At 42.4% G+C, this 15,617-nt stretch overlaps 1 protein-coding gene across 1 annotated transcript in view; it reads right to left on the bottom strand.

Moving 5' to 3' along the window:
• LOC106811298 (tetratricopeptide repeat protein 38-like) overlaps nucleotides 1–15,617 on the bottom strand; it is an 18,805-nt gene that overhangs the window by 2,190 nt on the left and 998 nt on the right. Inside the window, exons 2-11 of the mRNA XM_014814869.1 lie at nucleotides 9,479–9,656; nucleotides 3,899–3,965; nucleotides 3,498–3,575; nucleotides 2,452–2,533; nucleotides 1,943–2,114; nucleotides 1,237–1,410; nucleotides 1,057–1,132; nucleotides 641–760; nucleotides 467–532; nucleotides 114–195 (exon numbers count right to left, since the gene is read on the bottom strand). Of these exons, the coding sequence (XP_014670355.1) occupies nucleotides 114–195; nucleotides 467–532; nucleotides 641–760; nucleotides 1,057–1,132; nucleotides 1,237–1,410; nucleotides 1,943–2,114; nucleotides 2,452–2,533; nucleotides 3,498–3,575; nucleotides 3,899–3,928 (880 nt within the window). The 5' untranslated portion in view covers nucleotides 3,929–3,965; nucleotides 9,479–9,656. The remainder of the gene's footprint in view (nucleotides 1–113; nucleotides 196–466; nucleotides 533–640; nucleotides 761–1,056; nucleotides 1,133–1,236; nucleotides 1,411–1,942; nucleotides 2,115–2,451; nucleotides 2,534–3,497; nucleotides 3,576–3,898; nucleotides 3,966–9,478; nucleotides 9,657–15,617) is intronic.

Genomic DNA, 15,617 nt, shown 5'->3' with positions numbered 1-15,617 from the left:
TTCCTGATACTTGAATGATAATCAATATTAACAATTTCCCTTTATGTGAGGTTTATCTCTCGCATAAATCGGAGATATATATATACTAACCAAGAAATTTTTCGCAAAACAACCCATATCCCTTACACTAATTTGGCGCACCGTACATTCGCTTACTTGTGAGTCAAACAGGTCCAGAGCCGCTGTATATTCACCCTGTATAAAAACACATGAAACAATTCAATCTCGTGTAAACGTTACTACACGGTCTAGTGTGTTTACACATGAATAGGAATTACTCATAGTTGTCATAGTTGTATTTGTCATTATACGCTCCTGATAATATGTATTTGTGATGATTATGTATCTGCGTGCGTGCGTGCGTGCGTGCGTGCGTGCGTGCATGCGTACGTGCGTGCGTGCGTGCGTGCGTGTTTATGGTGACTAATTGCGCAGTTACAGGTGAACGAAGGCACGTAAAACTCACCCTTTCTATGTGAAAAACTGCCCAGTGCCAAAATATGTGGTTAGCCAATGGAGCCGAACTATGATCCTAGAAGATACAAAATCGTAATGTAATATTACCTAAAACGGAAATTGACAGATAATTTTGATGCATTTTTTTCTCAAGTGCGAGATTATATGTGTTATCTCTTTTTACCGTCCAGTTATCCAGCGTTGTGCTTAAGTGGGATATACCCTCCTGGGTCCTTCCCTGCATCTCGTATACGTGAGCTAAGACATGCGTTGCCCATGAGCTAGTTGGAATAAGCTCAATGCCCTGTCATGTAAAAAAAAATCTTAATTCAGTCCATTCAGTTAAAAAGAGATGACATATTTGATGTTTCATACAAAAGGTGTGTCTGGCTTGCACCAGTTCCAAAATATTCACAGCGTCTCTTTACATGTGTGGCAGTGTACTACATACACACATCCGCAAAATGGCAAGATTTGAAGAAAAGCGAAAGAGAAACTGGAGTGTATGATACATATTTACTCGGGTTAGTGTTATGTTATATTACATTCTCAAAAACCACACTACTTGAATCTCATGCACTTTTCATTGAATTTTTCTACCTTATTAGCACTCTTTTCTGCTTCGTTCCAGTGATCAGTCTCGCATAAACCAAACGCATAGAATCCAGGAAGATATCTGAAATAATATCTAAATGTATTCTTTCTAGCATAAAAGAATAGCGCAGATAAGCGTTTGCTTGCACTGTAAGAATATGTGCAGTCAGTACACACAATACTTACGCATACAGCGGAATGGAGGCATCCCAATGAGGTAAGACCCTGGCAATGGAATCTCGCATCTGGACGGGTTTGCCAAGCCTGTAGTACGCGTCTTGACCTTGTTTCAACGCCAATATGTCTGTCGGATGGTCGACGAGGATGTCTTCCCACACTTGCGTGGCCTCGTACATATAGCTGTGAAGATATTAGCATTCTGGATTACCATCATATTGATAGATAATTATTAGCACTATATTCTTAATCATGTGGTATGTCTTCATTCGTGAACGCTACTATGATACCCACTATACTAATTGATGCCCTTTGAATTGAGTAGTTCTTTACCTTCAAATAGATGCAAAATGCACACAGAATTTTAGTAACATCTATGTACGTGAACATACACAAATGTGGGGTAGCACAAAAACTATAGGTTAGAATTTAGGATTAGAGTTAGTGTACATCGCAATCACGAACCACTAATTTTAAACTTAATACTTTGTTTCACAGAAAATAATGTTATAACGTTAACCTGACTGATAAATAAAGCAGAAATCAGAATTCACTTGATGGGTGGCTACAATTAACGTTGGCTGTTACTAAGACGTCTTGATAATTGCTGTTTTCACATAACACACGATAGTTAGGGGATACGTGAGTTGTCTTGTTTATAATCGCAATTACCAAGATTCATCACAACTAATCGCATGTTCATGCTTCAACTTACCCATCAGATAGCAATTTAATGGCTTCAACATGCTTTGTTTCGCGTTTCGTGATTTTACGCGTTTCTGCCAACCTAACCATCTCATCGATACTCTGACGTAGCTGCTTGTCCCAGCGAGGCGATTTACCCATACCCACCACCGTCAATCCGTTGACAATCACTCGTCCCATCACTGCAGTTAACAGAAAGCATATATAATTATAAAGGTAAACAAAACATACTTTTTACAAAGACAAATCTATGATATTTAACTCGGATTTAGTAGTATTCTATCAAACTATTTCAACAAAATCAAAGACATATTCAAAGGTGAAACAATTCGCCTTTCCTTTAATTTCGACAATATCACTGCCATACAGGTAGCTGATGACACACAGTGAATAATTCAACCCAAATTACGAATTTAAAACCAAGGTTATTCACGTTATTTAAGAGTATTCATCATCGCGATTTATGATCGTGAACGCGGCGCGACCATCTGATCGTTGACCTTTATTCTTCCAACCTACCAAATTCAGGGTCGGCAGACAACATTCTCTCCATTGTTTTTGCCATGCCGCCAACACTTGTCTCATCTCGAAATCCAACGTACTGAAGTAGATGGTATAATTGGAAAACAGCTCAATGCGTGTTTGGTCGTACTGGTGTCGAATATAGGCCTATTATAACGATCTACAATGCGATTATTCACTAGAAAATATTGTTGTAATCTTGCTTCATGCCACATGATATGGTTGCTACAGTATATTGACAAGAAAACATGTTTTTCTAGAAATATTGTGCGAAGGGATATATTTAGGGTGATTTTTTATCAGAATATTTTATACGTTATCGAAGTTATAGTACCCAGTTCTGGGCACTCTTCGTTTTTATATTCTCTTAGCTTTCTATCAAGAAGCAATCTGTCTAGAGGAACCTAACTTTAACAGTACGAACTTTCTTCCACGTAACACCTTATCTGTTTCATACGCGGCAGTGCTATTTACTGTAACGTCTCACGACGTACTAGTACGCATATCCCCTGGGAAACATATAGTTATGTTTGATTGGCATCCGTGTTCTAGTATGTTCATTAGTGATGTCACGATCATCGATTATACTCGATCATCGGTTGAACAGTGGCTCGAACCAAGCGCCTAGTGATGTCACGATCATCGATTATACTCGATCATCGGTTGAACAGTGGCTCGAACCAAGCGCTTGGTTATCAAACTCCATAATCGATTTAATCGAAAAAAAAACACTTTTAAACTTGAACAAGAAAACTTGGAAAAGTGATGAGAATCAGAGATATCATCGCTACTATACAAGTTATCCTTTATTAACATACATGTATTATACACAACAATAGTAAACAGTGCAAACAAACAGTAAACAGGGCTAAACAAGCACATACATGCACACGACGTTACGCACACGCAGGCATTCAACACCCGAGTAACCGATTGTAACCGATCATCGGTTACTTGGGTCCAACCGATGATCGATTACGAAATGTTTATTATGAATTAGGTAATTACATCTATGGAGATTTATTGCGGTACTAGTACTACACCTGCGATAATGTGGCGTCAAACATCTTCGTGGCTTCATCACTCGTTGTCGACATCGGGAGTCCACCATCGCACCATTCCTGCAGCAGGTTTGCAAGTAATGCTGTTCGTGACATGCTGACGAATATGTCAATAAGTTGGTGATTGATTATATACAGAGTCGAAGGAAGTTAAACTGTCGCACTCTCGCACGCTTATCGATGGATTATTTTCTGCCATTTATTGACTATTTGTAATATGGAGACGATATAAAGACCTGAAAGAATTGTAGCAGTGTCAAATGTGGGTATTATAATGCCACTTATAATGTCATAAGTATATTTCACCCGACATCGCTGGTATATAATCTGTGAACAAGAATAAGGGTAACATTTTCATAAAGTATATTTTTACCACATCGTACCTTACAGCCTCTGTAATTAGTGTGTATCATCTTGGCGTTTGTAGCTCAACTGTTCGCACGCTCGATACTGTACGATTACGCAACGTAATCGTAAAAAAAAAAATCAGGGTTATAGGCTTGCACGTTTGTATGATATATCACCCAGGTTCCATATGAGAAGAAACATCAAGTTGTCCTTGCCACTACTGTGAGCTATGCCACATGAAAACCGGATCTGTCGATCTGGTAAGGACACGTCAATTACTATATATATATATATATATATATATATACGAACTATAGATAGGATCGTTATATATATATGTACAATTCGCATCTGCGTGCATGTTATCTCGGCCTACGTGCCATAAATTTTGAAAACAGCGTGACGCTGCGCAATTTCAAAATCGCACTACTCCACACATTGCTACAGACTACGCACTAACACGGTAATACCACACACGAGCGCGTATGTACGCTTGCACACATACGCACGCGCGCACAAACACACGTACGCACTCACGCACGCACGCAGACACGCACACTGGCACGCACTAACACATACCCATGTGCGCATGCTTGTACGCACGTACGCTTGAATGGGTGCATGTGTACTACAGAATTACACGCACGCTCTGTATATAACGTTTTATTGATGAGGCACAAAGAACTGAGATGGCGACGCACCGGTTTCACATCAATTCGCGCCACTAGTACGAGAAATTGCTTTCTAGATCGGCTTCTTAAGTCGGTGATCACTATAGCTATAAGGCCAAAGCTAAACGCAGCCCTCAACAGTCAAAGCCAATCGTCAGTCTAATCGGCATATGTTAAATCGGGATTTTAATGTCGATCGAGTTTTGCACAGATAGGCGAACATGCACTTATGAACATGCCTGAAACAGGTTATACGTTGTCGTAACCGACGCAAAACAACCTTCGCCATACTTGCTCTGTTGGCAATATTGCACAGCTCATATTAAGAAGCACGGTTATATAACAATTTATAAGGCTGTTCATATAGCGCTCTATATATACCCTCCTCAAACACCCGTTTTTGCAAAATCATGCCAGAAAATACGTTTATCTCACGTTCGCGTGCATCCGCTTTTGAGTCGTACTGGCACATGCCATAGTGGAATAGCTAATATCAAGAGCGTATAAAGAAGGAGAGCGTACAACGGTGAAATGCTAAAAGCATGTTGCAGTATTAGTCGAATTAATAAACTTTCCCCGTTTTACTTTGACGATTCTTTGCAGTATTATTGATCAGCTGTCCTACCTTGTTAATATAAAACAAACTGCATGTCCCTACGATCCCCCATGCTGAGATAATAAGCGGTGAAAATCTGGTATTTTCGCCGAAAACCGACTCGAGATACCTGCTGACTGCGACTGTCTCTCGCTTTGAGAATACTTGGGAAACCTCGCGTGGTTCCTTCTTTATACGCTCTTGCTAATATTAGATCAGCTGCTACATAATGTAAACAGCATATACTACAGCATACTTTTTATTGAATCTTCAGCCTAGCTCTGTGATCGTGATCTAGCACTATTCAGGGTAAAGGAGCAACACTACAATGAACTATGCCCTACCTACGCCCACGTGGTTGATGTGGGCGTCACTATATGATCGCGACTCATCTATCATTGCTCACTCAGCTGATCTAGGAATAGACGGGTTCCTAGTCCGTTCCCTTCAGCACATCTATCCACTAAGCAGCCTTCTTAATACGCTCTTGTTGATATTGCCGTGTACTACTCTGATTGGCCAGTTCATTCCCGTCATCTGGTCATTATATAAGTATGTGACTGTTTATTACGCCGTCCACAATGGCACATTCTTAAGAGCTAGAGCTTAAGAGCTTAAGCTAAGAGCTAAAGCTAATGGCCCTGTCACACATTGACGATTTAGCCAGCGTATGCCGGACGTATCAAAAATTTGGTGAATACGCTGCGCGTACGTCGAATAAGTTATGGGTAAGGCTTTGTATAAGTTAAGAGCACGCTGAAGCACGCTGAAGCACGCTGGTATACGTCGTAGTACGGCGAGGTCGGCGAAAAATTTTGAGCATGTTCAAAATTTTCCGACGTATGCCAGCGTATGCCCATACGTCCCGCATACGCGGGCCATAAGTTGTAGGTAAGTTATGCGATCGTTGACACACGTTCACACACGTTACTTGTAAGTTACTCATAAGTCGAAATACGTCGAGATAATGTCTAGCGCTACCCGAAACTTATTTCTACTTATGAGTAACGTGCTTTGAACCTATGTGTAACTTGTCTCCAACGCATATTGACGTATTTGACGTGTCGCGGACGACCACAGAACTTACTGAACGTGTTTCTAACTACAGCTAGCGTATAATGGCGTATTGGCAGCGTTTAAGGGAATTGGTATATAAAAATGGTATTGGCATGTTGATACTGCGAAGGTGATGTTGATACTGCGATGTCTAGTGCGTTTATGATTTGAATCGTCGAGCGGGAGCCTTTTTATAGGCTACGACACCTGATCGTCGGCGATACAGCGCGCCGCGCGCCTATGCATAAGTTAAGGCCACCGCACACCAGCCGATTTTTACAAACGATGAAGCGATTGAAGCGATGAAGCGATGAAACGATGTAGGTGTGCGCGTTCATTTGTAGACGATTTTTTTTTATCGTGCGTGATCGTTCCAAAAAAACATGTTTGATTTTGAACCGATTATTTGGACGCGATTTTGTGGTGTGTGCGCGCTGACCTCAGGAAAATCGTGTGCGATAAATATTGAAGAAATTATCGAGGTGTGCGCCGCACACCTACATCGCTTCATCGCCTTCATCGCTTCATCGCTTCATCGCTTCATCGCTTCATCGCTTCATCGCTTCATCGCTTTATCGCTTCATCGTTTGTAAAATCGGCTGGTGTGCGGCGGCCTTTAGACTATCGTTGGGCATAAGTTGTGAACGCCGGCAACACGCTAAGCATTCGTTGGTATAAGTTATCTATAAATTATCGAAACGTACTATATACGTTACTAATACGTTAAGTATACGTCCAAAACTCGTTATGAATACGCTATGTATACGCCCAAAATTGAAAAAAACATTGATAGTTCAGCGTATGCCAGCGTTAGAGAAATTTTGATACGTCCGGCATAACGCTGGCTAAATCGTCAATGTGTGACAGGGCCATTATGACAGGGCCAGAGCTAAGAGCTTATCAGAGCTGTAGCATTTCCATCAATCATCTGTCATATAAAATATCAAATGTCATATGAAACGTAACATTGCTCAATGATATAGAAAACGGTCTGTAGCCGTAGGTCACGGTCAAAGAAATCATTTGATCAGTAGTGCATGTGTGTATATATGTGCGTGCGTGTGTGTGTGGGGGGGGGGGGGGCGGGCGTGTGCGCGCCTGTCTCTCTTCTCTCTCTCTGTGCGTGTGTGCTGAGTATATCTCTCTGCATGTGTGTCTATCTGTCTGTGAACTGCGTGTGTGTGTACCCACCCCAAAGTAAAAACACATTACACGTCAAATAGCAATAGCAGTATACGTGCCTACAACGTGTGTGCGTGGTGCACGCCTGTCTCTCTCTTCTCTCCCTCTTTCCTTCTCCCCCTGCTGTGTGTTGTGTGTGTGTGTGTGTGTGTGTGTGGTGTGTGTGTTGTGTGTGTGTGCATGATTGTGTGTGTGTTGATTGTGTGTGTGTTGTGTGTGATTGTGTGTGTGTGTGTGTGTGTGTGTGTGTGTGTGTGTGTGTGTGTGTGTGTGTGTGTGTGTGTGTGTGTGTGTGTGTGTGTGTCGTATGTATGTGGTGCGTCGTCGCGCGTGCGCGTGCCATTACCGGATTAACAATAGTAGCAAAAGTAGCATTTGCTACAGGCCCCGTGATATCATGAACTATCTAATAGTTAAACTTTGTTCACAAAATTATTTTAGCATACACGTAAGCTTGATACGATAATGAGTGCTGGCAGAGTTTGTTTGTCAGTAAATCTATTACAAATGTTTTAGATTTAGATTAACATGTGCCCCTTTATAACATGTGCTACAGGCCCCGCACTAGCTTAATCCGGTGTGTGTGTGTGTGTGTGTGTGTGTGTGTGTGTGTGTGTGTGTGTGTGTGTGTGTGTGTGTGTGTGTGTGTGTGTGTGTGTGTGTGTGTGTGTGTGTGTGTGTGCCTGTGTGTATGTGTGATCTATTAATTATGATTCGAAGCTGGATCCATTAATTGAATGTATTTATCACGTATTAGGAGCTCGGCATTTCCGGGTTGCTAGCGGGATGCGTGCCTGTCGCGCATTTTCTTTTTGCATGTGCGAGTGCTATTACAGGAGAATTGGCAAAGCAAAGATTCGAGAGGAAGGTATGTGCATGCGTATGTAAAAGGAACCGACAGTCAGAGTTGATACGACAAGAGGACATTTCGCATGATTTAATAGATGAGATGCATGCCGTAATAGATAGAAACGAGTAGGTGAATTTAGAAAGAATGAGATGGGTGAGGTTGCTGATGCTCGTATGGAGGAGGTGTTCAGAGAGATGACGGGAAAAGCAAGTGAAAGAGGATATAGCATTTATTTAAATTTTAGGTTAATTTCTTACATGTATATACATGTATTATATCACGTACGCATTCTGATGACTTTCAATAATATCAATAAGAAAATACAACATAATACTCTTGTCACGTCTTTATTAAAATAACGAAATATCACACAAAGGAGCTTAGATTCTTAGATTTTATCCATTTTATATTTGGGTTTGTTTCTTTTTGAGAATTTTCTCTCTTTTTGAGAGTAAATAGTGTGTGCTAACCGTTGCTAAAATGTTATTGCAAACTAGAGTTACCAAAAAGAGAGAGAGACAGAAAGAAAAGAGAATAGAGAGAGAAAAGACAGAGAAAGAGAGAGACAGAAAGAGAGAGAGAGAGGAGAAGAGAGAGAAAAAAGGGTAGATCTGGGTGGGAAGAGGGAGAAGAAAGGGGGCGACGAACAAAAAGACATGGAGAGGAAAGAGAGAGTGCAGAGATGGTGAGAGACAAAAAGAGAGAAATTAAGAGTAGATTTGAAAGAGAGAGAATAGATTGAGAGAGGAGAGGAGAGCAAGACAAAGGGATGGGAGGGGGTCTGCGTCTTAGAGGGGGAAAAGATAGAGAAAGAGAGAGAAAGAGAGAGAGAGAGAGAAAGAGAGAAAAGAGAGAGAGAGAGAGAGAAAGAGAGAGAAAAAAAGAGAGAGAACGAGAGAAAAGAGAGACAGAGACAGAACGAGAGAAGAGAGAGACAGAGACAGAACGAGAGAAGAGAGAGACAGAGACAGAGACAGAACGAGAGAGAGAGAGAGAGAGAGAGAGACAGAGAGAGAGAGAGAAAGAGCGAGAAAGAGGATAGTTTATGCATGGGGATCTGGCGATATCAACATGTGAAATTGGGGAAAAATTCAAAACAATAAAGAATTTCGGTATAACACACAATTTACAATTCATATGGCATGCTATACTATCTATATATACTTAGATATTAAGATTATTATACTTCTATATTTTAGATATTTATTATTGTTATTAATCGCGCTATAGTTATTAATCTTTGGTAGTTATTAATACATACATCAATATAACGCTAAACTGGTGTTCGTGAAGTATCGCGAATAGTCGTAGGACGTTCGCGTGCAATGGCGTGTTTCACGCTTAGCAGCAGACGCATGGCTTCTCTGTGATGGCTTCATATGCTGCGGCGACAGGTTAATTGGTTCAACACCAATTATTCGATCACCACCTCTGTGAATCTATAAGAAAAGAAAAAATATATATATAAAATAAAATAAAGACAAATAAGGAACATAAAGAAATATATAAAAATTATTGTGGTTATACAAATTAAAATGCGAGTAACATCTCATGGTTTTATAAGGTATATATAGTACTGTCGATGACATGACCTGATAACATAACATTATCTATATGAGAACGCGATTCAGACTAGAGAGACGAGTTATGAATTATAGTTCTGTAACAATTTTCGGTGGTCTTAGGAAAATCGTTCATAAATATTATAAATAGGATGCATAAGATTATAACGATTTTTACACTACTAGACGGTAAAATGATGGCCGAAATTAAATCACGCGTTAATGTTCACATCGTTCGTCTCCCAGTTTTAACGCAATAGTAGTCAAACATATTCACACACTGTTAGTTGGACTCATATGAAGCTCGCGATCGACGTATAGATGCAACTAACTTGGACGAATGTTCACCCGGTGACGTTTATACGTGACATCTACCGGGCACCCACCCGCCAAGTTAGATTGCTGTACTTTCACAATCCTCCGTGCAGAGGCTCCACAAATCTAACCACCCACTTACACGCATACGCAGGCTAATCAGGTGACACCATCGTCTAAAAGTATGAGGCAACTGCAGAACATACTAGGATGAATGTGCACCCGGTGATGGTTTCACACAACACCGACCGGACGCCCATCACCCAAGCATGAGGTCTGCGAAATTCCCGCCGCCAATGTGTCTGGCTATATCAATCATTATAATTATTAATTTTGCGCGCGCATACGATGTGGGCGGTTGCAGCGGTAGATCCAGCTGGGATGAATGTGCACCCGGTGATGCTCGCAGTGACACCTACCGGACGCACACGCACCCAGTAGTTTCACCATATAATCTGCTTCATTCAGCGGTACTGTAATACGGGTATTCATCGTATGGGCAGTACTTGCGATGAAATCTCCTTGCAGGGCAGACGAGAAACACCAGCCTGGGATGAATGTGTACCCGGTGATGCTCGCAGCGCCACCTACCGGGAACCCATGCACCGAGTAAGGCGTTCTGACAAACGGAGGTGTAGTCCGTATCCTGTAACTCCTGTATCCGTGTACGTATATATAGCCGTGCAAACTTGGACGAATGTATACCCGGTGATGAAGAATTAGCACACCTATCGGGTATTCACCGACCAAGCTGACCCGGCAATCTATTCCTGTGACACTATTACCTGCGAATCTAATTACGCGCGTACAGCGTACGTATGGGCAGCGTGTACATCACGTTTATCACGTACACAATTACTGTTGTTACAATTTTAAAATTTGTTAATATTGTTTCACTTCGTGTTATTTATCGTATTATCTACATCAAGATAACAAACTGCATGTGCGCTGAAATCAACTTGAATATAAACCGACGTACTGTGCTTGTTTACACAATTTTACATTATTCACCAATGCTCCCGCATTAAAAAAAAACTATCCTATCCAATTGAATGCACGCTCGTGAAGTTTCATCGCTATTTTTTGGTAATATGATATTTAAAAAATAGATATAGCTTAAGAGGTCTCTCTTAACGCGGTTTTAATGTGCAGGGTCATCTAGGCCATTATAGGGCATACATCCACCAGGGGCGCTAAAAGCATCTTCCCGAAGCGAATATTACCGCCAATGCTAACCTTGTGATCTTTTCGCTAGAGCACACAAACTGAATGGGACACTCGGCCGCAGCAGCTGGTGTGCGGGAGCACCCTACTAGCAGAGGGGGTGGGGCCGTCTCCGCACACACACCCCGAACAAAGATTTACAAGCAGCGCCCTCGAATGCGCACTAGAAAGCCCCCCTCCCTCCAACACATGGAGGCCGATCAACCGCTAAACTATGGAGGCCGATCCAGATGAGACGGGATACTAGAGAAGCGTTGCCACAATTTCCATATATATATAATAATATATATATATGCTTGCTGTCATATGTGCATTGCTTGTACATTACGCATACCGCTACTGCTATTTGTATAGGCATGCAAGTGCATGCTGGAAGTGGGATGGGTACACTTATGGTATGCAACGACCGAGGCACCGATCGAGCGGCTGACGTGAAAAACGAGTTCACTACAAGTGTCCGGTATGTGACCCGTCCTTGCTACTTACTGTATCTCATACCGCATCTAAATATATATAAAAAAATATCAAGACAATATTTAGAATACACATAATAGAGTGTTTATTACTTTTATACACAAAATTTCGTGAGTTAGGCCTATTTTCAATTAACTAATATTCTCAGTACCATAGAATTATTAATTATTACAAGTTGCATTTGCGTAAGCCATCGTCATATCATACGAATCATGTGAATATCATATATACGGAATTAGATTTAACATTATTTTATGGAACAAGTAAATTAATTGCAATTGAATGAGCATATATAGTACAACGCATCCATACTAGGTTACACGGATATAAACATTGAACTACCGATATTCTACATAATTCCCTTGTTTTTCACTGCGCGCTGTCACATTTACCACTTACTGTGGATGAGTGTGGATCTAGTCATGGTTCTCAACTACATGCACCAGAAACACAGTCATCCACAGGAATTGGTCTCCTTCGCACCGCAAATAACCTTCTTGGCACTTGAATCACACCCGTATCGAAATAAACCAACGTCACTGTGAATTACGTGTCATTCATTGTCCACACATAACACTCAAGACGCAAGCCTAGAGCAGTCGCGACTAGAACCCACTAGTTGAGTCCGTGACCGTATACAGTCTATTTGCCTCCCGCAGCAAGTGGCATGGGAAGGCCACACAGCAGGCCTGCCTCCAGGAAGCACACGCAATTCGATACGGTAGCTTCTGGTGTCAAGAGCAACAACACATGTCTCGCTATGAGACGTCCGACAGTCCGCCGAAACCCCGAAGTTTGCGTAATATCGCGCCCGCCCGCGCAGTCGTACAGCCACTGACCCGATCTCTGGATAAAATGGCTATCTTGACGCCTTTAACGCTGCGCCTCGGAGCACCGGTTCAAATAACGACAGCAAACCTGCCAGTGAGCGAACGGGCAACCACGAATGGCTCGACACTCTGGTCGCTTTGTGTGAGAGACAAACGACTGATTCTGCCGCTGCGCAGACTGCAGCATAGACTGTCCCGGGTTGGAAAAAAAGACCCTACGCGTTTACAGAAATCTTGCGATGGCCACTCTAAATAATGTACCCCGGTGAAAAATATGCTCGAGTGCGCGACGCGCCAAATTTGAAACACGGTTGGCAGTATCGACACTTGGCTAGGGGGATATACTAACACCTTTGAACCAAACATTCTGCTTACTACCTAAGTTAAGCATGCAGTCACGGGAGACGGATTGCGTGGCATCGTATTGCAATCGCTTAAACGTAAGACTACCCTCGCCGACTGATGGGACAAAAAGCCCCCATCCCAGCTATTCGCGCCCCAACCCATCATCCCAGAAAGTTAGACCGGCGTCATCCCAGCACACATATCGCATTTTCACATCTTGTCACCGCACTCTTTGTGTGGCCAAACGAGGCCGGCCAGTGCAACCGGTTTGACTGCGTCAGTTAGCAAGTTTGGGCGCTCGGTGATTGGTGGTCAGAGAATGCCAGAAGCGTACTAAATCCATTCACAAGCATAACAAGCCGATTGAACCGGTTCCTCTCCCACTTGCCTCATTCACATAAACAGAATTAGAAGCGTAAACGACTACGGAGTGACGCTGCGTGGACCAGGGGCAGATGTTGCGCTGCTAACTACTTACATTGCAGACGTAAGAACGAAAAAAAGAACAAAGACACTTCTTGCTATGCCCGGACACGCAGTTATAAGAACAAATAAAACGCCTGTCTGTCGGCACAACTCGTTTCCCATGCAGATAATAAATGAATTGGGGAATTATACCTGTCCCGAAATCAACTGACACCGATTGTTTAGCGAATTTCTGACCAACACATACACACACACACGCGCGCGCGCACACAAATGTATATATATATGATATATATGCATGGTGTGTTGGTCAGAAATTCGCTAAAAATCGTTGAATCATAGAATTTTTACAGTACGTACCACAGACAAGCTCTATTTTTCTCTTATTTATCTCCGCTCTAATTTCTCTTTCACCATCAGTTTATTCTATGCCCGTTCCATCTCCATATTTTCTTCTTTCCATCATATACCTCACACGCACACACACATACTACACTATCTCTACCTATTCCTCACACTACTCACCACACCCTTCCCCTTACTCTCTCTACATCTCAATACATTCTCCTACCCTCTCTATCAGCCCTCGTGCTATCCAACAATCGCTCTTCCCCTCTTACACAGATTATCTCCATAACTCGCTCTCTCTATCACCCCTCGTACTATCCAACAATCGCTCTTCCCCTCTTACACAGATTATCTCCATAACTCGCTCTCTCTATCACTAAATTTTGAAAACAGCGTGACGCTGCGCAATTTCAAAATCGCACTACTCCACACATTGCTACAGACTACGCACATTGCTACAGACTACGCACTAACACGGTAATACCACACACGAGCGCGTATGTACGCTTGCACACATACGCACGCGCGCACAAACACACGTACGCACTCACGCACGCACGCAGACACGCACACTGGCACGCACTAACACATACCCATGTGCGCATGCTTGTACGCACGTACGCTTGAATGGGTGCATGTGTACTACAGAATTACACGCACGCTCTGTATATAACGTTTTATGATGAGGCACAAAGAACTGAGATAGCGACGCACCGGTTTCACATCAATTCGCGCCACTAGTACGAGAAATTGCTTTCTAGATCGGCTTCTTAAGTCGGTGATCACTATAGCTATAAGGGCCAAAGCTAAACGCAGCCTCAACAGTCAAAGCCAATCGTCAGTCTAATCGGCATATGTTAAATCGGGATTTTAATGTCGATCGAGTTTTGCACAGATAGGCGAACATGCACTTATGAACATGCCTGAAACAGGTTATACGTTGTCGTAACCGACAAAAACAACCTTCGCCATACTTGCTCTGTTGGCAATATTGCACAGCTCATTTATATGGAAGCACGGTTATATAACAATTTATAAGGCTGTTCATATAGCGCTCTATATATACCCTCCTCAAACACCCGTTTTTGCAAAATCATGCCAAGAAAATACGTTTATCTCACGTTCGCGTGCATCCGCTTTTGAGTCGTACTGGCACATGCCATAGTGGAATAGCTAATATCAAGAGCGTATAAAGAAGGAGAGCGTACAACGGTGAAATGCTAAAAGCATGTTGCAGTATTAGTCGAATTAATAAACTTTCCCCGTTTTACTTTGACGATTCTTTGCAGTATTATTGATCAGCTGTCCTACCTTGTTAATATAAAACAAACCGCATGTCCCTACGAGAGGGACTACCCTAACCCTAGTTCCTAGTCCCCATGCTGAGATAATAAGCGGTGAAAATCTGGTATTTTCGCCGAAAACCGACTCGAGATACCTGCTGACTGCGACTGTCTCTCGCTTTGAGATAACTTGGGGAAACCTCGCGTGTTCCTTCTTTATACGCTCTTGCTAATATTAGATCAGCTGCTACATAATGTAAACAGCATATACTACAGCATACTTTTTATTGAATCTTCAAGCCTAGCTGTGATCGTGATCTAGCACTATTCAGGGTAAAGGAGCAACACTACAATGAACTATGCCCTACCTACGCCCACGTGGTTGATGTGGGCGTCACTATATGATCGCGACTCATCTATCATTGCTCACTCAGCTGATCTAGGAATAGACGGGTTCCTAGTCCGTTCCCTTCAGCACATCTATCCACTAAGCAGCCTTCTTAATACGCTCTTGACGCACTGCAGCCCGGTATACGCGCGAAGCGCGAACAGCGCCCCCTGGTGGTGCCATTAGAGTCAATTCGCTGCCCAAT

The sequence above is a fragment of the Priapulus caudatus genome, unplaced genomic scaffold (assembly GCF_000485595.1).
Source record: "Priapulus caudatus unplaced genomic scaffold, Priapulus_caudatus-5.0.1 Scaffold526, whole genome shotgun sequence".
Lineage (NCBI taxonomy): Eukaryota > Metazoa > Priapulida > Priapulimorpha > Priapulimorphida > Priapulidae > Priapulus > Priapulus caudatus.
The sequence above is the reverse complement of the archived record's forward strand: the minus strand, read 5'-3'. Positions and strand labels throughout refer to the sequence as shown.